We start from the raw sequence: 27,723 nt of genomic DNA, 5'->3' as shown, positions 1-27,723 counted from the left end.
CAAATGCTCTTTCGATTAAAAATGGTTTCGAGACCAAAATTTTTAGTGTTTATGCCGAAAAATCGCTCATAAATACACCACGCACCCGAAATCCTGTAGTATCGTAAACATCGTATAGTTTAAATCATATTGTTTTTCTAGAGCTCAAGTCTACCGCGTGCTGCACTTGGGTAGTACATATTTTCAATCTTTATTAAATGTCCTTTCGATTAATAATGGTTTCAAAAACATAATAATTAGTGTTCATGCCGAAAAATCGTTCTAAAATATACTGCGCACCCGAAATCCTGTAGTATTGTAAACATCGTATAGTCGAAATCATAATGTTTTTCTAGAGCTCAAGTCCACCGCGTGCCGTACGTGGGTAGTACTTATTATGAATCTTAATTAAATGCCCATTCGATTAATAATGGTTTCGAAAACATAATTTTTAGTGATCATGCCAAAAAATCGCTGTTAAATTTACCGCGCACCCGTAATCCTGCAGTATCGTAAACATCGTATACTCAAAATCATATTGTTTTTTTAGAGCTCTAGTCCACCGCGTACCGCACTTGGGTAATACATATTAATATGAATCTTTATTAAATGCCCTTTCGATTAAAAATGGTTTCGAAACCATAATTTTTAGTTTTTATGCCGAAAAATCGCTCTTAAATACAGCGTGCACCCGAAATCCTGTAGTATTGTAAACATCGTATAGTGAAAATAATTTTGTTTTTCTAGAGCTCAAGTCTACCGCGTGCTGCACTTGGGTAGTACATATTTTCAATCTTTATTAAATGCCCTTTCGATTAATAATGGTTTCAAAAACATAATAATTAGTGTTCATGCCGAAAAATCGTTCTTAAATATACTGCGCACCCGAAATCCTGTAGTATTGTAAACATCGTATAGTCGAAATCATAATGTTTTTCTAGAGCTCAAGTCCACTGCGTGCCGCACTTGGGTAGTAAATATTTAGAATCTTTATTCAAAGCCCTTTCGATAAATAATAGTTTCGAAAACATAAATTTTAGTGTTCATGCCGAAAAATCGTTCTTAAATATACTGCGCACCCGAAATCCTGTAGTATTGTAAACATCCTATAGTCGAAATCATAATGTTTTTCTAGAGCTCAAGTCCACTGCGTGCCGCACTTGGGTAGTAAATATTTAGAATCTTTATTCAAAGCCCTTTCGATAAATAATGGTTTCGAAAAATTAAATTTTAGTGTTCATGCCGAAAAATCGCTCATAAATACACCACACACCCGAAATCCTGTAGTATCGTAAACATCGTATAGTTTAAATCATATTGTTTTTCTAGAGCTCAAGTCCACCGCGTGCCGCACGTGGGTAGTACATATTATAAATCTTTATGAAATGCCGTTTCGATTAAAAATAGTTTCAAAAACATAATTTTAGTGTTTATGCCGAAAAATCGCTCATAAATACACCACGCACCCGTAATCCTGCAGTATCGTAAATATCGTAGACTCAAAATCATATTGTTTTTTTAGAGCTCTAGTCCACCGCGTACCGCACGTGGGTTGTACTTATTATGAATCTTAATTAAATGCCCATTCGATTAATAATGGTTTCGAAAACATAATTTTTAGTGATCATGCCAAAAAATCGCTGTTAAATTTACCGCGCACCCGTAATCCTGCAGTATCGTAAACATCGTATACTCAAAATCATATTGTTTTTTTAGAGCTCTAGTCCACCGCGTACCGCACTTGGGTAATACATATTAATATGAATCTTTATTAAATGCCCTTTCGATTAAAAATGGTTTCGAAACCAAAATTTTTAGTGTTTATGCCGAAAAATCGCTTTTAATTACACCGCGCACCCGAAATCCTGTAGTATTGAAAACTTCGCATAGGTTAAATAATATTGTTTTTCTAGAGCTCTAGTCCACCGCGTACCGCACTTGGGTAATACATATTTTCAATCTTTATTAAATGCCCTTTCGATTAAAAATGGTTTCGAAACCAAAATTTTTAGTGTTTATGCCGGAAAATCGCTCATAAATACACCACGCACCCGAAATCCTGTAGTATCGTAAACATCGTATAGTGAAAATAATATTGTTTTTCAAGAGCTCAAGTCTACCGCGTGCTGCACTTGGGTAGTACATATTTTCAATCTTTATTAAATGCCCTTTCGATTAATAATGGTTTCAAAAACATAATAATTAGTGTTCATGCCGAAAAATCGTTCTTAAATATACTGCGCACCCGAAATCCTGTAGTATTGTAAACATCGTATACTCAAAATCATATTGTTTTTTTAGAGCTCTAGTCCACCGCGTACCGCACTTGGGTAATACATATTAATATGAATCTTTATTCAAAGCCCTTTCGATAAATAATGGTTTCGAAAAATTAAATTTTAGTGTTCATGCCGAAAAATCGCTCATAAATACACCACACACCCGAAATCCTGTAGTATCGTAAACATCGTATACTCAAAATCATATTGTTTTTTTAGAGCTCTAGTCCACCGCGTACCGCACTTGGGTAATACATATTAATATGAATCTTTATTAAATGCCCTTTCGATTAAAAATGGTTTCGAAACCAAAATTTTTAGTGTTTATGCCGGAAAATCGCTCATAAATACACCACGCACCCGAAATCCTGTAGTATCGTAAACATCGTATAGTTTAAATCATATTGTTTTTCTAGAGCTCAAGTCCACCGCGTGCCGCACGTGGGTAGTACTTATTATGAATCTTAATTAAATGACCATTCGATTAATAATGGTTTCGAAAACATAATTTTTAGTGATCATGCCAAAAAATCGCTGTTAAATTTACCGCGCACCCGTAATCCTGCAGTATCGTAAACATCGTATACTCAAAATCATATTGTTTTTTTAGAGCTCTAGTCCACCGCGTACCACACTTGGGTAATACATATTCTAAATCTTTATCAAATGCTCTTTCGATTAAAAATGGTTTCGAGACCAAAATTTTTAGTGTTTATGCCGAAAAATCGCTCATAAATACACCACGCACCCGAAATCCTGTAGTATCGTAAACATCGTATAGTTTAAATCATATTGTTTTTCTAGAGCTCAAGTCTACCGCGTGCTGCACTTGGGTAGTACATATTTTCAATCTTTATTAAATGTCCTTTCGATTAATAATGGTTTCAAAAACATAATAATTAGTGTTCATGCCGAAAAATCGTTCTAAAATATACTGCGCACCCGAAATCCTGTAGTATTGTAAACATCGTATAGTCGAAATCATAATGTTTTTCTAGAGCTCAAGTCCACCGCGTGCCGTACGTGGGTAGTACTTATTATGAATCTTAATTAAATGCCCATTCGATTAATAATGGTTTCGAAAACATAATTTTTAGTGATCATGCCAAAAAATCGCTGTTAAATTTACCGCGCACCCGTAATCCTGCAGTATCGTAAACATCGTATACTCAAAATCATATTGTTTTTTTAGAGCTCTAGTCCACCGCGTACCGCACTTGGGTAATACATATTAATATGAATCTTTATTAAATGCCCTTTCGATTAAAAATGGTTTCGAAACCAAAATTTTTAGTGTTTATGCCGAAAAATCGCTTTTAATTACACCGCGCACCCGAAATCCTGTAGTATTGAAAACTTCGCATAGGTTAAATAATATTGTTTTTCTAGAGCTCTAGTCCACCGCGTACCGCACTTGGGTAATACATATTTTCAATCTTTATTAAATGCCCTTTCGATTAAAAATGGTTTCGAAACCAAAATTTTTAGTGTTTATGCCGGAAAATCGCTCATAAATACACCACGCACCCGAAATCCTGTAGTATCGTAAACATCGTATAGTGAAAATAATATTGTTTTTCAAGAGCTCAAGTCTACCGCGTGCTGCACTTGGGTAGTACATATTTTCAATCTTTATTAAATGCCCTTTCGATTAATAATGGTTTCAAAAACATAATAATTAGTGTTCATGCCGAAAAATCGTTCTTAAATATACTGCGCACCCGAAATCCTGTAGTATTGTAAACATCGTATACTCAAAATCATATTGTTTTTTTAGAGCTCTAGTCCACCGCGTACCGCACTTGGGTAATACATATTAATATGAATCTTTATTCAAAGCCCTTTCGATAAATAATGGTTTCGAAAAATTAAATTTTAGTGTTCATGCCGAAAAATCGCTCATAAATACACCACACACCCGAAATCCTGTAGTATCGTAAACATCCTATACTCAAAATCATATTGTTTTTTTAGAGCTCTAGTCCACCGCGTACCGCACTTGGGTAATACATATTAATATGAATCTTTATTAAATGCCCTTTCGATTAAAAATGGTTTCGAAACCAAAATTTTTAGTGTTTATGCCGGAAAATCGCTCATAAATACACCACGCACCCGAAATCCTGTAGTATCGTAAACATCGTATAGTTTAAATCATATTGTTTTTCTAGAGCTCAAGTCCACCGCGTGCCGCACGTGGGTAGTACTTATTATGAATCTTAATTAAATGCCCATTCGATTAATAATGGTTTCGAAAACATAATTTTTAGTGATCATGCCAAAAAATCGCTGTTAAATTTACCGCGCACCCGTAATCCTGCAGTATCGTAAACATCGTATACTCAAAATCATATTGTTTTTTTAGAGCTCTAGTCCACCGCGTACCACACTTGGGTAATACATATTCTAAATCTTTATCAAATGCTCTTTCGATTAAAAATGGTTTCGAGACCAAAATTTTTAGTGTTTATGCCGAAAAAATCGCTCATAAATACACCACGCACCCGAAATCCTGTAGTATCGTAAACATCGTATAGTTTAAATCATATTGTTTTTCTAGAGCTCAAGTCTACCGCGTGCTGCACTTGGGTAGTACATATTTTCAATCTTTATTAAATGTCCTTTCGATTAATAATGGTTTCAAAAACATAATAATTAGTGTTCATGCCGAAAAATCGTTCTAAAATATACTGCGCACCCGAAATCCTGTAGTATTGTAAACATCGTATAGTCGAAATCATAATGTTTTTCTAGAGCTCAAGTCCACCGCGTGCCGTACGTGGGTAGTACTTATTATGAATCTTAATTAAATGCCCATTCGATTAATAATGGTTTCGAAAACATAATTTTTAGTGATCATGCCAAAAAATCGCTGTTAAATTTACCGCGCACCCCGTAATCCTGCAGTATCGTAAACATCGTATACTCAAAATCATATTGTTTTTTTTAGAGCTCTAGTCCACCGCGTACCGCACTTGGGTAATACATATTAATATGAATCTTTATTAAATGCCCTTTCGATTAAAAATGGTTTCGAAACCAAAATTTTTAGTTTTTATGCCGAAAAATCGCTCTTAAATACAGCGTGCACCCGAAATCCTGTAGTATTGTAAACATCGTATAGTGAAAATAATTTTGTTTTTCTAGAGCTCAAGTCTACCGCGTGCTGCACTTGGGTAGTACATATTTTCAATCTTTATTAAATGCCCTTTCGATTAATAATGGTTTCAAAAACATAATAATTAGTGTTCATGCCGAAAAATCGTTCTTAAATATACTGCGCACCCGAAATCCTGTAGTATTGTAAACATCGTATAGTCGAAATCATAATGTTTTTCTAGAGCTCAAGTCCACTGCGTGCCGCACTTGGGTAGTAAATATTTAGAATCTTTATTCAAAGCCCTTTCGATAAATAATAGTTTCGAAAAATTAAATTTTAGTGTTCATGCCGAAAAATCGCTCATAAATACACCACACACCCGAAATCCTGTAGTATCGTAAACATCGTATAGTTTAAATCATATTGTTTTTCTAGAGCTCAAGTCCACCGCGTGCCGCACGTGGGTAGCACATATTATAAATCTTTATGAAATGCCGTTTCGATTAAAAATAGTTTCAAAAACATAATTTTAGTGTTTATGCCGAAAAATCGCTCATAAATACACCACGCACCCGTAATCCTGCAGTATCGTAAACATCGTAGACTCAAAATCATATTGTTTTTTTAGAGCTCTAGTCCACCGCGTACCGCACGTGGGTTGTACTTATTATGAATCTTAATTAAATGCCCATTCGATTAATAATGGTTTCGAAAACATAATTTTTAGTGATCATGCCAAAAAATCGCTGTTAAATTTACCGCGCACCCGTAATCCTGCAGTATCGTAAACATCGTATACTCAAAATCATATTGTTTTTTTAGAGCTCTAGTCCACCGCGTACCGCACGTGGGTAGTACTTATTATGAATCTTAATTAAATGCCCATTCGATTAATAATGGTTTCGAAAACATAATTTTTAGTGTTTATGCCGAAAAATCGCTCTTAAATACAGCGTGCACCCGAAATCCTGTAGTATTGTAATCATCGTATGGTTAAAATAATATTGTTTTTCTAGAGCTCAAGTCAACCGCGTGCTGCACTTGGGTAGTACATATTTTCAATCTTTATTAAATGCCCTTTCGATTAATAATGGTTTCAAAAACATAATAATTAGTGTTCATGCCGAAAAATCGTTCTTAAATCCACTGCGCACCCGAAATCCTGTAGTATTGTAAACATCGTATAGTCGAAATCATAATGTTTTTCTAGACCTCAAGTCCACTGCGTGCCGCACTTGGGTAGTAAATATTTAGAATCTTTATTCAATGCCCTTTCAATTATATATGGTTTTGAAAACATAATTTTTATAGTTCATGCCAAAAAATCGCTCTTAATTACACCGCACACCCGAAATCCTGTAGTATTGAAAACTTCGTATAGGTTAAATAATATTGTTTTTCTAGAGCTCTAGTCCACCGCGTGCCGCACGTGGGTAGTACTTATTATGAATCTTAATTAAATGCCCATTCGATTAATAATGGTTTCGAAAACATAATTTTTAGTGATCATGCCAAAAAATCGCTGTTAAATTTACCGCGCACCCGTAATCCTGCAGTATCGTAAACATCGTATACTCAAAATCATATTGTTTTTTTAGAGCTCTAGTCCACCGCGTACCACACTTGGGTAATACATATTCTAAATCTTTATCAAATGCTCTTTCGATTAAAAATGGTTTCGAGACCAAAATTTTTAGTGTTTATGCCGAAAAATCGCTCATAAATACACCACGCACCCGAAATCCTGTAGTATCGTAAACATCGTATAGTTTAAATCATATTGTTTTTCTAGAGCTCAAGTCTACCGCGTGCTGCACTTGGGTAGTACATATTTTCAATCTTTATTAAATGTCCTTTCGATTAATAATGGTTTCAAAAACATAATAATTAGTGTTCATTGCCGAAAAATCGTTCTAAAATATACTGCGCACCCGAAATCCTGTAGTATTGTAAACATCGTATAGTCGAAATCATAATGTTTTTCTAGAGCTCAAGTCCACCGCGTGCCGTACGTGGGTAGTACTTATTATGAATCTTAATTAAATGCCCATTCGATTAATAATGGTTTCGAAAACATAATTTTTAGTGATCATGCCAAAAAATCGCTGTTAAATTTACCGCGCACCCGTAATCCTGCAGTATCGTAAACATCGTATACTCAAAATCATATTGTTTTTTTAGAGCTCTAGTCCACCGCGTACCGCACTTGGGTAATACATATTAATATGAATCTTTATTAAATGCCCTTTCGATTAAAAATGGTTTCGAAACCAAAATTTTTAGTTTTTATGCCGAAAAATCGCTCTTAAATACAGCGTGCACCCGAAATCCTGTAGTATTGTAAACATCGTATAGTGAAAATAATTTTGTTTTTCTAGAGCTCAAGTCTACCGCGTGCTGCACTTGGGTAGTACATATTTTCAATCTTTATTAAATGCCCTTTCGATTAATAATGGTTTCAAAAACATAATAATTAGTGTTCATGCCGAAAAATCGTTCTTAAATATACTGCGCACCCGAAATCCTGTAGTATTGTAAACATCGTATAGTCGAAATCATAATGTTTTTCTAGAGCTCAAGTCCACTGCGTGCCGCACTTGGGTAGTAAATATTTAGAATCTTTATTCAAAGCCCTTTCGATAAATAATAGTTTCGAAAAATTAAATTTTAGTGTTCATGCCGAAAAATCGCTCATAAATACACCACACACCCGAAATCCTGTAGTATCGTAAACATCGTATAGTTTAAATCATATTGTTTTTCTAGAGCTCAAGTCCACCGCGTGCCGCACGTGGGTAGCACATATTATAAATCTTTATGAAATGCCGTTTCGATTAAAAATAGTTTCAAAAACATAATTTTAGTGTTTATGCCGAAAAATCGCTCATAAATACACCACGCACCCGTAATCCTGCAGTATCGTAAACATCGTAGACTCAAAATCATATTGTTTTTTTAGAGCTCTAGTCCACCGCGTACCGCACGTGGGTTGTACTTATTATGAATCTTAATTAAATGCCCATTCGATTAATAATGGTTTCGAAAACATAATTTTTAGTGATCATGCCAAAAAATCGCTGTTAAATTTACCGCGCACCCGTAATCCTGCAGTATCGTAAACATCGTATACTCAAAATCATATTGTTTTTTTAGAGCTCTAGTCCACCGCGTACCGCACGTGGGTAGTACTTATTATGAATCTTAATTAAATGCCCATTCGATTAATAATGGTTTCGAAAACATAATTTTTAGTGTTTATGCCGAAAAATCGCTCTTAAATACAGCGTGCACCCGAAATCCTGTAGTATTGTAATCATCGTATGGTTAAAATAATATTGTTTTTCTAGAGCTCAAGTCAACCGCGTGCTGCACTTGGGTAGTACATATTTTCAATCTTTATTAAATGCCCTTTCGATTAATAATGGTTTCAAAAACATAATAATTAGTGTTCATGCCGAAAAATCGTTCTTAAATCCACTGCGCACCCGAAATCCTGTAGTATTGTAAACATCGTATAGTCGAAATCATAATGTTTTTCTAGACCTCAAGTCCACTGCGTGCCGCACTTGGGTAGTAAATATTTAGAATCTTTATTCAATGCCCTTTCAATTATATATGGTTTTGAAAACATAATTTTTATAGTTCATGCCAAAAAATCGCTCTTAATTACACCGCACACCCGAAATCCTGTAGTATTGAAAACTTCGTATAGGTTAAATAATATTGTTTTTCTAGAGCTCTAGTCCACCGCGTACCGCACTTGGGTAATACATATTATGAATCTTTATTAAATGCCCTTTCGATTAATAATGGTATCGAAAACATAATTTTTAGTGATCATGCCAAAAAATCGCTGTTAAATTTACCGCGCACCCCGTAATCCTGCAGTATCGTAAACATCGTATACTCAAAATCATATTGTTTTTTTAGAGCTCTAGTCCACCGCGTACCGCACTTGGGTAATACATATTAATATGAATCTTTATTAAATGCCCTTTCGATTAAAAATGGTTTCGAAACCAAAATTTTTAGTGTTTATGCCGAAAAATCGCTTTTAATTACACCGCGCACCCGAAATCCTGTAGTATTGAAAACTTCGCATAGGTTAAATAATATTGTTTTTCTAGAGCTCTAGTCCACCGCGTACCGCACTTGGGTAATACATATTTTCAATCTTTATTAAATGCCCTTTCGATTAAAAATGGTTTCGAAACCAAAATTTTTAGTGTTTATGCCGGAAAATCGCTCATAAATACACCACGCACCCGAAATCCTGTAGTATCGTAAACATCGTATAGTTTAAATCATATTGTTTTTCTAGAGCTCAAGTCCACCGCGTGCCGTACGTGGGTAGTACTTATTATGAATCTTAATTAAATGCCCATTCGATTAATAATGGTTTCGAAAACATAATTTTTAGTGATCATGCCAAAAAATCGCTGTTAAATTTACCGCGCACCCGTAATCCTGCAGTATCGTAAACATCGTATACTCAAAATCATATTGTTTTTTTAGAGCTCTAGTCCACCGCGTACCGCACTTGGGTAATACGTATTAATATGAATCTTTATTAAATGCCCTTTCGATTAAAAATGGTTTCGAAACCAAAATTTTTAGTTTTTATGCCGAAAAATCGCTCTTAAATACAGCGTGCACCCGAAATCCTGTAGTATTGTAAACATCGTATAGTGAAAATAATATTGTTTTTTTAGAGCTCTAGTCCACCGCGTACCGCACTTGGGTAATACATATTAATATGAATCTTTATTAAATGCCCTTTCGATTAAAAATGGTTTCGAAACCAAAATTTTTAGTGTTTATGCCGAAAAATCGCTTTTAATTACACCGCGCACCCGAAATCCTGTAGTATTGAAAACTTCGCATAGGTTAAATAATATTGTTTTTCTAGAGCTCTAGTCCACCGCGTACCGCACTTGGGTAATACATATTTTCAATCTTTATTAAATGCCCTTTCGATTAAAAATGGTTTCGAAACCAAAATTTTTAGTGTTTATGCCGGAAAATCGCTCATAAATACAACACGCACCCGAAATCCTGTAGTATCGTAAACATCGTATAGTTTAAATCATATTGTTTTTCTAGAGCTCAAGTCCACCGCGTGCCGTACGTGGGTAGTACTTATTATGAATCTTAATTAAATGCCCATTCGATTAATAATGGTTTCGAAAACATAATTTTTAGTGATCATGCCAAAAAATCGCTGTTAAATTTACCGCGCACCCGTAATCCTGCAGTATCGTAAACATCGTATACTCAAAATCATATTGTTTTTTTAGAGCTCTAGTCCACCGCGTACCGCACTTGGGTAATACGTATTAATATGAATCTTTATTAAATGCCCTTTCGATTAAAAATGGTTTCGAAACCAAAATTTTTAGTTTTTATGCTGAAAAATCGCTCTTAAATACAGCGTGCACCCGAAATCCTGTAGTATTGTAAACATCGTATAGTGAAAATAATATTGTTTTTTTAGAGCTCTAGTCCACCGCGTACCGCACTTGGGTAATACATATTAATATGAATCTTTATTAAATGCCCTTTCGATTAAAAAATGGTTTCGAAACCAAAATTTTTAGTGTTTATGCCGAAAAATCGCTCTTAAACCCAGCGTGCACCTGAAATCCTGTAGTATTGTAAACATCGTATAGTTAAAATAATATTGTTTTTCTAGAGCTCAAGTCTACCGCGTGCTGCACTTGGGTAGTACATATTTTCAATCTTTATTAAATGCCCTTTCGATTAATAATGGTTTCAAAAACATAATAATTAGTGTTCATGCCGAAAAATCGTTCTAAAATATACTGCGCACCCGAAATCCTGTAGTATTGTAAACATCGTATAGTCGAAATCATAATGTTTTTCTAGAGCTCAAGTCCACCGCGTGCCGTACGTGGGTAGTACTTATTATGAATCTTAATTAAATGCCCATTCGATTAATAATGGTTTCGAAAACATAATTTTTTAGTGATCATGCCAAAAAATCGCTGTTAAATTTACCGCGCACCCGTAATCCTGCAGTATCGTAAACATCGTATACTCAAAATCATATTGTTTTTTTAGAGCTCTAGTCCACCGCGTACCACACTTGGGTAATACATATTCTGAATCTTTATCAAATGCTCTTTCGATTAAAAATGGTTTCGAGACCAAAATTTTTAGTGTTTATGCCGAAAAAATCGCTCATAAATACACCACGCACCCGAAATCCTGTAGTATCGTAAACATCGTATAGTTTAAATCATATTGTTTTTCTAGAGCTCAAGTCTACCGCGTGCTGCACTTGGGTAGTACATATTTTCAATCTTTATTAAATGTCCTTTCGATTAATAATGGTTTCAAAAACATAATAATTAGTGTTCATGCCGAAAAATCGTTCTAAAATATACTGCGCACCCGAAATCCTGTAGTATTGTAAACATCGTATAGTCGAAATCATAATGTTTTTCTAGAGCTCAAGTCCACCGCGTGCCGTACGTGGGTAGTACTTATTATGAATCTTAATTAAATGCCCATTCGATTAATAATGGTTTCGAAAACATAATTTTTAGTGATCATGCCAAAAAATCGCTGTTAAATTTACCGCGCACCCCGTAATCCTGCAGTATCGTAAACATCGTATACTCAAAATCATATTGTTTTTTTTAGAGCTCTAGTCCACCGCGTACCGCACTTGGGTAATACATATTAATATGAATCTTTATTAAATGCCCTTTCGATTAAAAATGGTTTCGAAACCAAAATTTTTAGTTTTTATGCCGAAAAATCGCTCTTAAATACAGCGTGCACCCGAAATCCTGTAGTATTGTAAACATCGTATAGTGAAAATAATTTTGTTTTTCTAGAGCTCAAGTCTACCGCGTGCTGCACTTGGGTAGTACATATTTTCAATCTTTATTAAATGCCCTTTCGATTAATAATGGTTTCAAAAACATAATAATTAGTGTTCATGCCGAAAAATCGTTCTTAAATATACTGCGCACCCGAAATCCTGTAGTATTGTAAACATCGTATAGTCGAAATCATAATGTTTTTTCTAGAGCTCAAGTCCACTGCGTGCCGCACTTGGGTAGTAAATATTTAGAATCTTTATTCAAAGCCCTTTCGATAAATAATGGTTTCGAAAACATAAATTTTAGTGTTCATGCCGAAAAAATCGCTCATAAATACACCACACACCCGAAATCCTGTAGTATCGTAAACATCGTATAGTTTAAATCATATTGTTTTTTCTAGAGCTCAAGTCCACCGCGTGCCGCACGTGGGTAGTACATATTATAAATCTTTATGAAATGCCATTTCGATTAAAAATAGTTTCAAAAACATAATTTTAGTGTTCATGCCGAAAAATCGCTCTTAAATACACCGTGCACCCGAAATCCTGTAGTATCGTAAACATCGTATAGTTAAAATCGTATTGTCTTTCTAGAGCTCAAATCCACCGCGTGCCGCACTTGGGTAGTACATATTTTGAATCTTTATTGAATGCCCTTTCAATTATATATGGTTTTGAAATCATAATTTTTATAGTTCATGCCAAAAAATCGCTCTTAATTACACCGCGCACACCAAATCCTGCAGTATCGTAAACAACGTACAGTTAAAATCGTATTTTTTTTCTAGAGCTCAAGTCCACCACGTGCCAGTGGCGTCATTTCAGTTTTCAATAGAGGGGGGCAAAGGTTTAGACCGGCCCGAATGGGTAAAAAAAACCGCAAAAATATTAGTAGTTTATTAAGATATCTTCTTTTTTTTATTTTTGAAAATCTATTAACTGCATTATCTATAAATCAATTTTACCTGATTCATTATAAGTATTTAAGTATATATATATATATATATATATATATCTTATTTAAGTATATGATATATTTACAAATTAATATTATCTTAAATTATAATATATTTTTTTTTTATTGCTTGCTTACCGGCTCAAGTTTTGTCTGTTTATTAACATGTTAGAAATTATTTTCCATGCTTTTCGAGCAGTTTGCGGTAATTTTATATTTTTAATCGCACCACCTAACCACCCATCTATTTTTTTTAGATTATATTTTGCCCCAAATTAAAAGATTAATGTAAACATGCGTCACGAAAAAAATTAATTTTAATTTAGGTACTCAACTAAATTAACACAATACGCAGAATAGTTGAATCATACACGACTGTCGCAAGTTATGAAGTCCGTGATCAATGATAAATAATAAGAGCGTCAATGGGTTGTTGTTTTTAGAATTTGTAATCATTTTAGATTTTAGAAATTAAACTATACGAGATTATGATACTAACTGTTCATTTTCCTTCACCAAACACACTCACACAAACAAACATACATAAATACATACCCATACATACAATGTGTACGTCCCCGCATACGTCTAAATATATTCCAACAATCAATTAGTAAAAATGTATCATTGTGACAATAATTTCTTAGTACATACTATAATATTTTCTGAAAATATTATAAAATACCCACTACCCAGACAGCAAATGTTTGCATATTATTATAACATTATTATAGGCACGTTTTTGCGCTAATAAAATATAATAATGGTAAAACGGAAACAACTGGACACCGGCCCATAGGGCTGCTTTTAAAATCAGACAGGGGCAAATGCCCACCTTGCCCCCCCCCCAAATGACGCCACTGCCACGTGCCGCATTTGGGTAGTACATATTATGAATCTTTATTAAATGCCCTTTCGATTAAAAATGGTTTCGAACTTAAATTTTTAGTGTTTATGCCGAAAAATCGCTCTTAAATTCACCGTGCATCCGAAATCCTGTAGTATTGTAAACATTGTATAGGTTAAATAATATTGTTTTTCTAGAGCTCAAGTCCACCGCGTGCTGCACTTGGGTAGTACATATTTTCAATCTTTATTAAATGCCCTTTCGATTAATAATGGTTTCAAAAACATAATAATTAGTGTTCATGCTGAAAAATCGTTCTTAAAGGACCATGAAACAAAAAAAATGATTTTTTTTTATACCTTTATATAATATTAGAAATGAAAACTTAATTGTTCGTCTTTTCAAAAAAATTATCCGATCACTCCTTCTGTGTCAAATAGCGATCGTACGTATACGCGTGACGTCACTGTTGCGCACGGATTTGTGCCGCCGTATTATTGTACGCTGTAGATATTTGGTGCATTAAAATATACAAAATATAAGACTGAATTAATTTCTGTAACGATATAATATCATTATCATTTATTATTATTGACATTAAAAGTTATTTATATCGTATTACATAATTCCATTTTTATAACATGAATAACAAACTAGGATCTATAGGATATTATTAATTGTCATTTGTCATTCTTCAGCCGTCATTCGCAGTTGCTCTTAGATATTATAATTAGAGGCTAGAGGTAAGTTATTTAAATTAATTATTTTTAGTAAAACATAACTTAACTATAGTAAATAAAATAGTTTTGAATGTTCATTTGTGATTTAAAATACTATAGCATTTAAATAAATATAATTAAAAACTACATAAACCATCGATTAAAAAATAAAAGTACCTATTATAATATAATACAAATTTAGTATTAGATATTTATTCATTATTTTAAATAACTAAATATACAATAGTATTAGTTTATTATATGTGATTTTAGACTTACCTACATAATCATAATGTAGGTTTTTATGAATAATAAAAAATAATAAAGTATAAAATGAATACTGAGTTACACTAATCTTATTCAAACTTATTTATTACAATTAATTTAGAGTTCAAATGTATTCAAGTTTCTTATTTGCTGTAGTTTTCTTTAAAACCTACGTATATTCCATTATTTTCAGGGTACTTATTTCGAATAGCTTGTACAATACATGCTGGAATACATACACGATTTCCTATAAAATTAAGTATTAACGATACAATTAATAATTAATAATTAATTATAAATATAGATAAATTACCTTTTCCTATTGCAGTCCATGAATTTATCCAATGCGTAAATTGTTTGTAACATATAAATCTCCAAGTTTTGTTTTCCGGATTTGATGTTGAAAGCATTTTTTTTCGTTTTACATCATTAGTTTTCAAAATCATTTGTTGCCTAGTAATGTTCAAAACTTCTTCGTCCATAATAATTTTTTTAAAAGATGATAATTTTGTCACGCATTTAATATTAGAATGCAATTTCGATATATTTTCGAACTCAAAACAACAAATACATTCTTTGTCAGTTTGCAAAATAGGACACTTTTTACACAAACACCAATTACTTGGGTGTACTGCTGTTCTTCCCACATAGTTTATTGTTTGTATTGGATTTACTCGTAGTGCTTCATAAATTCTGTTATCGATATCTTCCACAGTAGGTTCAAAACAGAAAGGTTTTAAACTCATTTTTCAAAAACAAAATATTAATATAATATTGCATATAAAAGTAAGTCACTTATGTACGTTGCGTCTATCGCTCTGTCGTTCAACACAACTAATAATAAATGCTGGTTTTAGAATTTTCAATGAAACTACGTGTTTATATTAGCCAAACTGATAACCATTTTATTTAGACTTATATTATTATTTTTAGAAAACTTGATACAACTATAATAATACAACAACAAAAACAATGTATATCATGTACTTATACCAATAGTTCAATAACTCGTTAGTTAAATAAATTATTCTTTATTTAGATCGTTTATAACAATGCCGATTTGTTCAGCGTATGGATGTTCAGAAAGCGATAGAAGTAAAACCAGCCTACACTTTTATAGATTTCCAACCCGTGAAAAATCTCCTAGTAGATATAAAGTTTGGGTTGAATTTTGCAAACGAAAATATTTCACTCCTACAAGAAATTCACGATTATGTTCAAAACATTTTAAATTTGAAGATTTTAATCAATCGGATATCATGAAAAATAAACTGATGCCAGATTTAAAAGTTAGAATAAATTGAAATCCCAACGTTGTTCCTACTATTAGAAGTAGTACAACAGATAATACATTGACACTTAGTGAACGTAATAAAAGGGCAGATCGTAGAGAATTTAGTCAGTTCACATCAGAATTATTAACTACAAGTACTCCGAAAAATGTAAAAGTAATTCAAAACAACGCGGATTTAAGTTTAGAACCCAATGACTGTAGTTTACAATCAGAATTTTCTGAAGAACGAGTCAATCAAAATGATATAGGTGTACAGTGTGATATAGGACTAGAAACTTATCAAAAAGTAGAAAAGAACGATAATTTGTCATTTGATATACCGTCCGAATCCGAAGATGAAAGTTCTAATTCTGAGATTGACTCTGATGATGATAGCCAATATGAATATAATCGACATTACAAAAATAATTTATCTACGCAAAATGATTTTGATGATAATCGTTGTTTCATTGTATTTTGGGAAAATTTATCCCAACTTTTCAAATATTGTCGTCAATGTGGTAGTAGGGTTTGTTCTCGACAACATTTTACACAAGGTGCACTGGTCTCAATTATAACTATATGTGAACAGGGCCATAAATTGCAATGGTGTTCACAGCCAAAAACAGGTAAGAGACCAGAAGGAAACATTTTGATTACTGCGGCTTTAGTATTATCTGGTATTCTATTTTCTCAATTTAAAGTATTTTGTTCCGCATTGAAACTTTCAATTTTTACTCGTCCAGTTTATGACAAAATTATAAATAAATACTTGTTTCCTGTAATATGCCGCCAATGGAAAGAACACAGAGAAAAAAACATCGACGCTATAAAGCTATCATCAATTTGGCTAGCTGGGGATGGCCAATATGACTCGCCGGGTTTTTGTGCTAAGTACTGTACTTATTCAGTTATGGATATCAACACGGGAAAAATCATAGATTTTAAGTTAGTTCAAAAGGGTCAATTTAAAGGTGATTTAGAAAGGCAAGCCTGTGAACAATTACTAATGGATTTAACTAATAGAAGTAATTGTAAAATCGAGTTGTTTTTAACAGATAGACATAAAGGTATACGTGCATTTATCCGTACACAGCATCCAGATATTAAACATGAATTCGATATTTGGCATTTAAGTAAGAGTTTAATGAAAAGATTAAAACCACTCGAAAAGAAATATCCTGATGCTTTTTTATGGAAATCGTCAATTAACAATCATCTTTGGTGGTCAGCACAGACATGTGAAGGAGATGAAGAAAAACTTATTGATACATTTACATCTATATTAAAACACATATCAAATGAGCATGAGTGGGAAGATAATGGTGAAAAAAAGAGATGCGAGCATGAAAAATTAAATGAAAATGAAATACGAAATAAACTGTGGATAGACCCAGAAAGCGAATCATATTACGCTTTGAAAAAAATTAAAATGGCAAAAGACTTTTTATAGGATTTGACACATGCTACTCATTTTGTACATACTGGTAGATTAGAGTCGTATCACAATTTACGATTAAAATATATGCCAAAACGTATTCACTTAAAATACAAAGGTATGTATATGAGAAGTATCATTGCTATACTAGATCATAGTAACAATGTAAATAAAAAGGAAGTCGGAGAGAAAATAGTATTTTCCAAACCAGCCAGTAGATATGTCATAAAAAAAAAAAATATGAATTAAATAAAACTGATGAGTGGCGCGAAAATATTATGCAAAAAGTCCATGTTCATATGAAAGAAAATAATTCAACAATATCAGAAAAATTCAGTTTACCCGCGGTACCTAACAATATAGTTCTTCAACCAAAACCTAGTTACAACGATTTAATGAAAAAAAAAATTCTCAAGATTCTAAAAATATAAATTAATAGTTAAGCATTTTTAAATATTTTAATTGTTGAAATATAGTACACCATTTTAAATTTATAATATTCTGTCTATACTAAATGTAAACTGTAAAACTCAAATACTCATTGTAATAATGCATTAATATATTTCAATAAATGTTAACTTAATACTTAATATTTTCTTCGACATTTTAGGAGTAGTAGTTTTCATTTTAAATAAGTGTTTATAAAACGCCATGTAAAATACCGCGTGAAATAATACGGCGGCACAAATCCGTGCGCACCAGTGACGTCACGCGTATATGTACGATCGCTATTTGACACAGGAGGAGTGATCGGATAATTTTTTTGAAAAGACGAACAATTAAGTTTTCATTTCTAATATTATATAAAGGTATAAAAAAAAAATAATTTTTTTTTTGTTTCATGGTCCTTTAAAATAAAACATGCGGGTTGTTATCGTGAGCCGGAGAGCACACGCGCGCTAGCGCGCATTGACAATTAGTATACACACTCGCGCCAAATGCCAATGCACAATAGAACCCTGAACAGTCAACAGTGAACCATACTTTTTTCTAATGGGAAGTATTTTCTTTGATTATATTATATTATAATACAACCATTACAACCGTATACGTGTTCGTATTTAATCGTTTATTGTCAGTTGTCACTAGTAGCCAGTACTTGTTGTACATATTATCCATATGAAATATTCTTTTTGATTATTCAAACGTTATTACGTTAAGTTATACGATGGAACAAAAAAGGAAAAACACTTTTGCATCTTATTTTGTCAAAAAAAACAATTCATGTGATAAAATTGTAGTTGATGATCATACCAAGGTGAGAATGACTAAATTATACCTACTCAATAATCTATTTTCTAATTGCTTGGATGTGATTATTATTTAATTAGATAATAGATTAATGAATGTTTTTTCCAGGAAATTACTAAAAACACAGAAAGTGAATCTAAGATTAATGAATGTGTTACCCAAGAAGTTATTAAAAACACAGAAAAGCCAGGTGTCTGGCTTACAAATGTAACAAATACATTTTTGACTTTATATTTATTATTTGATTTAGAAATTTGTACTTTAATTTGAAAATGTAATTATTGCACATTCATACCTATGTAGTATGTAATAAGTAATAACCTATTTATTTGTATTGTACATTACATATTTTTAAGATTGACAGCTTAAACACACTTCATCGCTTCAATGATATTGGTTACTTTGTGAACCAAATTTATTTGTCTGATGCTGATAAATATTTAGTAAGCTTGCTTTAAAATTCTCTAAAAAATTAAAACTACTAGGTACTACCCTAGTAGGTAGTCTTTAATAAAAAAAATAATTACACAAATATAAACAGTTACAATTTTATTTTATTATAATAATAAAATAAAATTGTAACTGTTTATATTATAAGCGTCTTATTTTTGTAGATACTTACAAATTTGTGGGTACCACCTTCAAATTATACTTTTCCATTGAGTCAAAAAAATGAAAAGCGTAAGCTGCGATTTCAATTTAAATGGCTTTTGGAATTTAATTGGTTAGCTTACTCAGAAGCGAGTATTTTTGCAATTATTGCACGATTTTTGTAAAAGTTGGTGGAAAAAATAGGCAACCTTTAGGAAATTTTGTGAAAACACCTTTTGATGCATGGAAAAAGGCAAAACAGGTTATTATCTTATTTCATTTATACTTGTCGTAAAAATAAAATATGCATTACATTTAGGCCTTTCGTGAACATTCAGAAATGATCTACCATACATCCTCTACTCTGGATGCAACTGTATGAGGTGTACAGATAATGCTAAAACCTATTATCCCCCCCCCCCCCAAACCAAATTCCTAATTACGCCACTGTAATATAGGTATAGACAATTACAAATATGAGTCTATGTACTCATGCATCATGCGGACCAAGTGCGTAGTAAGTGATCTAAAGTGTGTGACTGCGTATAAAAAATATTCAAGCGCTCACGTTGTACATATCTCAATAACGCACTAAATTAATATTAAATATTAATTTTTTTTTTTTTGTCATAAGTTTTAGACTCAATACTACCTATCATATTGTGATATGTCAATCTGACCTATTATTTCTCCGTATAATAATATTTACCTCCCCCCCCCCAATCCAACTAGGAAATAGGTAATAAAAATATTTCATTATTTCCTCCGCGATTATATATAATAGGTAATATGCGATAAAAGGTTATTTTGTTATTATTATATTATTTTATAATACCCATGTACCTATGATGAATATTTTATACACTATAAAAATTTAAACTTAATGCTTCATGATTTTAAATGAAGTTGCTTATGTGTAATGAAGCATAGACCATAGTTTTTTTCTTGATATACAGCTTACTGACTCTTTACATTTTATTATGTACTACTATTTAAGAATATGTATTGAAGTATAAAGCAAAGTATTTTTGAGGAAAAAACTATTATTTATAGTTATGAAAAACCTACTGAATATAACTGTATTTGATTATCTTGAATGCAATAATTGATTTAAATTATAAAAAACACTTTTTATTGAACATTCAATAACATACAAAAAAAAAACAAAAAATGATATAAAAAAATACATGTTTAATCATAAGTTAGTCATATGTGTGTATTATTACAAACAATAATAAGACTATTATAAACGTAAATAAGATATAAAATGTGGTGGCCCAATAATGACTACTCAACTAAACACACAGAAGTCAATGTTCCTTCTTGACAATGTTTCCATGGACCAGGTATTAGTGTTCGGTTGTACACTTCTATAGTATTAACAAATTCTTCAGATTTCTTTGTCTCTCCGTCAATCACATACAATAAAACATCTCATTTGACTAATCCTATATAAAAATGTTAATCAAATTCAATATTTTTTTTACAGAGATTAATAATAAAAAACAATAAATATAATTATACTCACCAGGTATGTATCGAGAAATGTATTAGCAATAAACGACCATAATCCATCATTAGTCATCAGGCCTCAATACTGAAGAAATGTTGATCCATCACTAACACTGATAGCATACATACACCTTCCAAAACTTCTATATTAACACCTTTGAGATATATAGACAGTTCTTCAACTAGGTAATTCATGTGTGGGATCATAAAGTTTGCCAGACTTCTAATGTTTTGAAAACGCTCGTATCTATAAAATTAAATGTTTTACAAATTTAAATAAAAAAATTAAATATATATTTACTTCATATAAACGATTATTGAGTATACCCATCGCAAATCACTTCTGTAGTTGTACTAGCTGTACCCATTTTTAAACAGTGACATCAAAACCTCAACACCGAATCGTTTTTGAAATAGCGAAATACTGAACTGAATTCTTCAAAAGAAATTGTAAAGTTTCTAGTACAAAATCATTAACTAAATAAATTATAATAATAATAAACAAAATATGAATTCATAATGAAGGAATATTTATAATAATTACGTTTACATATAAAATTATTTTTCAAAAGTGGTTCTTGAACCACAATATTTACTATATATTGGTCGTTGATGCTAATAATGGCAAACGCACGAGTTCCATTATACTGGCAGTTTATTTTTCTCCAATCCAAAATATTTTTACCCATTTAATAACACATTCCATGGCCTACAACAAAAAATAAATTTAATTAAATTAAAATATGATTAACATTAACTGTTATAGCTACATCTGTAAAGTCTAGTTTCCTACAACTGAGTAATATCTATTATTATCCCCATTACACCCATCTACTTATTTTTGTTATTTTATAAAACATACAATTCCAGTAAAGCCACTTTAAGTTGCAACTGTACATATATAATACAACATTAAAATATAAGTACTCAAACATCTATAATACTTTTTTTGTTAGCTTATTTTCTCCACAAATGGAACAGCAATGTCATTATAGGAAATAATCTCAACACATTTTACAAGATAATGATAAGAACTAATCACCTTTAACCATTTATCTGAAAATATTAATCATTATTTATGTATATATCAGGATGTAAAGAATTAAGTTCTATATTATATATCATACAAAAATTGTTTATTGATGAATGCTTCAAAACTTGAGAGAACTCCGTACAACTATGTAAGTTGGCAAATGATTTTATAGAAAGATAATTAGAAGTATCCATTTGTGTTAGTAGAATCTCTGCACATATATTGTATAGTCCAACTTTAAATGATATGTAGCCGGTAACAAAACCTTGAGAAGGTAATAATAAATAATTTAAATAATTTTGATAGAAGTCTATAACAATTAAAATAGTTATTAATTATACCTGTATATTTTCATTGGTGACCAGTTTGCCAGTGTAATATATAATCTACAAATAGTAGTAAAACTGTAGAACCCAACTCATATTAACAAGATTTGTTGCTCTTCTCAAAACTGTTAAAAACAGCTCAGAAATAGGTTTGGACTAGCTGCTACTATAACATTTTTTTATGACCTTATAATATTGATTCACTCTCAGTTACCAATCAAATAAAGCATGAATTTCTATTTCTAAAAACAAAAATAATATTATTATGTTATTAATTTTTATTTTACAAGCAAATAAAATCACTTTCAATATACTTACCAAGATTGTGAGTCTTCAAGTAGTCGTCTAACAGAGTGAGGGTGTATTTAGAATATAACATTTATTCATTCAGATCCGTTGGTTTCTAAAAAATTAAAAATGATAATTCATTACTTTTTCAACATTATAAATTTATAAATAAGTAAATTTTACTATTAAAAAAAAGTAACCTTCGTACCTAATGTATATTTAATTAAAACTATGGCATGAGACAAGAATTTATGAATATCATTGATAAAGTTTGTAGAAAGCCCAAGGGTATATGTGATAAATGTAAAATAGAATTTTAAAAAAACTTTTAAACATACAAATTCAACACAAAATGAATTCCAAAAATAATATAATATAATGTATAGAAATAGTTAGGTATTTGTTTTATTTACATAACATTGTTAGTGGCCTATTTGTTGTTATTATGACAATTTAAGTTGTATACAATATTGGTATTATTAACATTATATATTAAAGCTAATATTTCTTGTTCAAATGTCATCAAATAATAATTATAATTATAATAAACATAATATTAGGTAGGACCTATACTAGATAAGTTAATTTTATTTTAAAAATACAGTTATATTCATTACATTTTAATAAAGTTCTTAAAAAAATTAATTAGGTGTAGGTAATTATAATAATATTATATTAATATATCAATAACAAAGGTTTGTTTTGTTATAGACTGATAGCACAGAACAATATAGAAGTGACATTCGATCACCTGACCAGGTTATTGTTTACCAATGGTTTGAAGTCTAAAGTGAGCACACAAAACTGAGTTCATACGTTTGTTTACCAAAGTTACGGAAACGTTTACTATTCTCGTGTTATTATAGTTTAGTGTTATAGTCACTCGATTTGCCCAATTTACAGTGTCCTAACCCTAGCTAATACGCAACTAATTAATTCTGACTTCAGTTTATAGGTACTTTTAATAAACAAATTTTTTGATAAAATAAAATACACATTTTGTTTTTCTTTAGGATACAAAATAAAATACAAGTAAAAAATACTTACATAAAGTATTGCAATAATTGACGATGTTAATTAGTGACTAGGTAATGTTGAACAAAACAGCAAAATTCACTTTCACGAGTCATACACTTGATGTATTTTTGAAATTTGTAATAAAAGTACCTAACAAGTAAAAATAATATTAAATATTTCAAACAAATAGAATGAGATCTACAGGAAAAAAATTGTATTATACATAGAAGTAACTTTGACAGGATTAAATGCGTTTTGGTGAACTACAGATGTCTATACTATAAAGTATAATGCATGAACACTTTATATTTTATCATATTTAAAATATATATATATATTGATCATTGTTATCATATAAAGGTGTATAAACATTGCCGTTTAGTCATAGAGCGGATGGGAGGGGGAGGCAGCTTCAATAACAAATTATAGTCGGCTATCTAGTTGTTTATATATGTCTATGACTGTACCTCTATTAACTATTACATCTATATTACTAGTTACAATCCGATGTCGGTATTTTTAAATATAACTAAATGCTGATAGAAATTTTATTGAGGGACAAGTTTTTATCTTAACTACCTAAATGCGATAATCGCTCTACGGAAGTATTAATAAAATAATAAGGATTACAACAAATAAAGACATTTGTTCACTGCTACGTTTACTTATTTTTATTTTATAAAATCTTAAATGTAAACGAACATTATGAAAAAAAAGTTAAAATTGCAGTAAAATTAAAAAATACTGAAACTGAACTACCTACTGTTGCCGCTGTCAGCTCTTATTTTTAGAAAATAAGGAGTACCTTCACGACTGACGATTTGATTATATTATATATGTTTGGAGAACATCAAATAAAGATAATAAAAAGGAATAATGTGTGCTGGTAGTTTATGTGGATTTTATTGACCAATAATAATAATAATAATAATAATTTTTCTCAACACAATATATGTATAAGCATTACTTTAAATTAGATAAATAAATGAATAAATAAATTGCCAGGTAGGTTTATAATAATTGAGTGTTGAAATAATAATATAGCAATGCTGTAGCAAATAATAATACAAAATTTCTGACTAGAATATGGATAATAATGTAAATGTTTATATGTAGCTCGTCAGCTGATTACCTGTTGAGCTGGTGTCCGTTTAGTGGCTTCAAACCAAACGCTACCGTCTCAGGATGCACACATTTGAACAATAAAAATTTACAATATTAATACTAAAATGTGTGACAATCCTGAGAACGTACGACTATACGGGCCACCAGCTCGGCCGAATAAATCACAATGTACATGCAAATCACAAATGGCAAAAATGCACGTGCTTCTGTAAGTATCTCTTTGTGCGCCCTGAATTGGGGAAATAATATTAATATAATGAACTGAACAAAATGACTGAACGATACTTACAGGAAGCAATTCACAGATGATGTAAACAGAATGAGTGACTGTGACTTCATGTGAAATTGACTAGAATACGAACAGGAAACGTGTATTGTGTATGCGATCGACAATGAATTTTAAATAATAGTAAATGAATAGTGACTACACCGAACAACCGTCTACTTCGGAGGTCGTGCCAAAAAAAAAAAAAAAGAAAACATTAATGGACATACAAAAGTCCGATGAAAAATTGAAAACTATATAAAATGGGCTTTCAGTGTCACCAAACTAAAACAATAAAATCTGAAAAAACTAAGAACTTTGTGACACTGAAAGCATGACTTAACGAGAATAAAAAACTTTGACTGAATATGATGACTTTTGAAAAACATAAATTGATAACGGTCACGCAGCTGGCTGGTCGCAAACGGAAGCATGATAAGAATTATTTGATTGTGGCTGCAGCTGCGGACCGCACCGTTGCATGCGCATAAACAAAAAAGAATGATAACAGAAAACAAAATTAAATTGACACAAACATAACAATCTTAAACATGAACACCAACTATTTTTATAAAATATTATTAAAATTGATGTTCATTTTTTATAAACAATTTATCGTTGCAATATTCCAAGGCTAAATTGTTTGTCCTTTGCCAACGCTTAAACCAGGCGGATTACGTTCAGCCCGTTTGCGCCGTGTTGTTGGACAATGGTCGACCCGGTGGTCATCAAACCCTTTGTTTTTTATTATTAATATTTAGTTGCATAGCTGATAGTGAAGTAAGTCCCACCAACTAGTCCGATTGACTCCAAACCTGTGTCAATATTTTGCAAATTAATTGCAAGTAATTGCAAATTGGAATTCGCTTGGCGGAGCACCGTACGCAATAAAATGTCATCGTTGAACATTTGTAAATTATATGTGTTTGTCGACGTGTACTCACATCATGGTAGCTACGTTCCTTTTTATCCTGTGTCCAGGTGTCACGAGGGCATCAACTATTCTGTCCGGTGGTCCGCCTGTACAGACCTTTTCGTGCCTAATACTTAATAGTTAATATTGCAGGGGTTTTATCGATTTTGCTGTTTTAATATCGATTTCGTCGGTTATTTAATTATGTTGATTTTGCCGACCGTTTATTGAAGAATATTATCATATATTATACAGATTTTTTTCTAATTAACGGTATATATAGGTAGTAGGTACACACATTTTAACATAATAGTTAATAGCAAATGTATTTTTTTATTTAAATTATCGTCAAATATTGTCGTCCACGACGAAAAAAAAATACAATATACCTTAACTTAAATATTATTTTACAGTGTTTAGCTATATTAAAATATAACCCAATATTATGGCAGAAAAACAATAAAATACAATGTAAAATTCGTTAAAAAATAAAAAATAATAATAACTCAATTAGATATACCGGCTAGGTAGTGATTGTTATTTTTACAAAATTAAGTAAAATGACTGAAATAACTAATATTTGACAATTTAATACAAGATTTCTAAGTTTTCGTGTATTTTATAATTGTATACACATGACAATATTTTTTAAGTATTTTGACTTTTTTTCAGTTATTTATAGACATATGAGAATATTTTTATTTTTGTTCTCTGAATGCCAATAAATTTTTATCGTATGATCTAAAAGTTTGAAAAATTAATTCAAGGTTTATCAAAAGTTGTTATAATAGCAGTTGAGGAATAATAAAGGCTCAATCCATAAACCTATTTTTTTTTAATAAGCGTCTAAAGTTGAAATTTTGACAAAATTCTTCAAAACCTCGAAATTGTCAAAAATGTTACAAAATAATACACTGTTGTTGAATTTTCAAAAAAAAAAATTATAAGGGATGACTGATATAATTGTAAAACGTTTAATTTGTATAAGTACTTAACATAATACTATAACAACCTTTAACTGCCAATTGCAACTGCATATATTTTTATTGTGTCTACTGAAATGTTGGTTATACATTTGTAATAATTATACTGTTTTAATGATTTTAATTTCTAAAATATTAAATGTCTAAATTTGTCGATAAAATAAATTGTATGTATTGGATACTGATGTTCACCAATAATATTATGTGTAATATAGAATATATTATCAATATTTTCCGTCATCGGTTGGCGGTCTTGAGTTCCGCAATCTTCCCATTCAACGATTACTATAGTATTTTCCTCAACACTTGGTTGACGAGTCTCTTTGCAGGCCTGAAAAATCGTGAACAATTAAAATTAAATTAAAATAATCAATGCGCATTTCCGTATGATAGTAGATATTGATTACATTAACTACTATTTTATGCCAGTATCGTTAGATGGTGCCTCCTATAACTGGCGCCCGAAAGCCCAGCAAGTTATGAATATTATAATACGATTATAGTGTTCATACGGCGTGCGTCGCCGTTGATCTGCGCGTGTGATGATGATTGATAATGACAATTGACAAAAATTAATAATCGTCTATAAATAATTATAATTTTAAAGAAAACCTAATAAAGTTGTTTTAGATTCTGAGCGGAGCGATGAATGTATTGATTTTACAATGATGTGTGGTTTTTTTTTTATTATTTAATTTTTTTATTCATT

The 27,723-nt window shown here is 31.3% G+C and overlaps 2 protein-coding genes and 1 long non-coding RNA gene across 7 annotated transcripts; 1 reads left to right on the top strand and 2 right to left on the bottom strand.

The window, feature by feature from the left end:
• Positions 1 to 15,142: 15,142 nt before the first annotated feature.
• Positions 15,143 to 15,745, bottom strand: LOC132933857 (uncharacterized). Its single transcript, XM_061000129.1, has 2 exons — positions 15,313 to 15,745; positions 15,143 to 15,246 (listed from the first exon to the last, which is right to left on the bottom strand). The coding sequence occupies exons 1-2, from the start codon at positions 15,743 to 15,745 to the stop codon at positions 15,143 to 15,145; spliced, it is 537 nt and encodes a 178-aa protein (XP_060856112.1).
• A 306-nt stretch (positions 15,746 to 16,051) lies between these two features.
• LOC132937075 (uncharacterized) lies at positions 16,052 to 17,725 on the top strand. Its single transcript, XM_061003904.1, has 2 exons — positions 16,052 to 16,068; positions 16,330 to 17,725. The coding sequence occupies exons 1-2, from the start codon at positions 16,052 to 16,054 to the stop codon at positions 17,723 to 17,725; spliced, it is 1,413 nt and encodes a 470-aa protein (XP_060859887.1).
• Positions 17,726 to 20,747: 3,022 nt separating this feature from the next.
• LOC132935619 (uncharacterized) lies at positions 20,748 to 25,466 on the bottom strand. Of its 5 annotated transcripts, none has more exons than XR_009663302.1 (10): positions 24,861 to 25,466; positions 23,759 to 23,878; positions 22,742 to 22,826; positions 22,439 to 22,665; positions 22,192 to 22,362; positions 22,009 to 22,120; positions 21,609 to 21,773; positions 21,366 to 21,523; positions 21,081 to 21,311; positions 20,748 to 21,000 (listed from the first exon to the last, which is right to left on the bottom strand). It is a non-coding gene; the product is annotated as an uncharacterized LOC132935619 (long non-coding RNA). The 5 variants fall into 5 exon arrangements; XR_009663303.1 differs by having other exon boundaries at positions 21,392 to 21,523; XR_009663305.1 differs by having other exon boundaries at positions 21,615 to 21,773.
• Between the last annotated feature and the right edge of the window lie 2,257 nt (positions 25,467 to 27,723).

The sequence above is a fragment of the Metopolophium dirhodum genome, chromosome 1 (assembly GCF_019925205.1).
Source record: "Metopolophium dirhodum isolate CAU chromosome 1, ASM1992520v1, whole genome shotgun sequence".
In the NCBI taxonomy this organism is placed as follows: domain Eukaryota; kingdom Metazoa; phylum Arthropoda; class Insecta; order Hemiptera; family Aphididae; genus Metopolophium; species Metopolophium dirhodum.
Note: the sequence above shows the minus strand (reverse complement) of the source record. Positions and strands in the feature narration are given on the sequence as shown.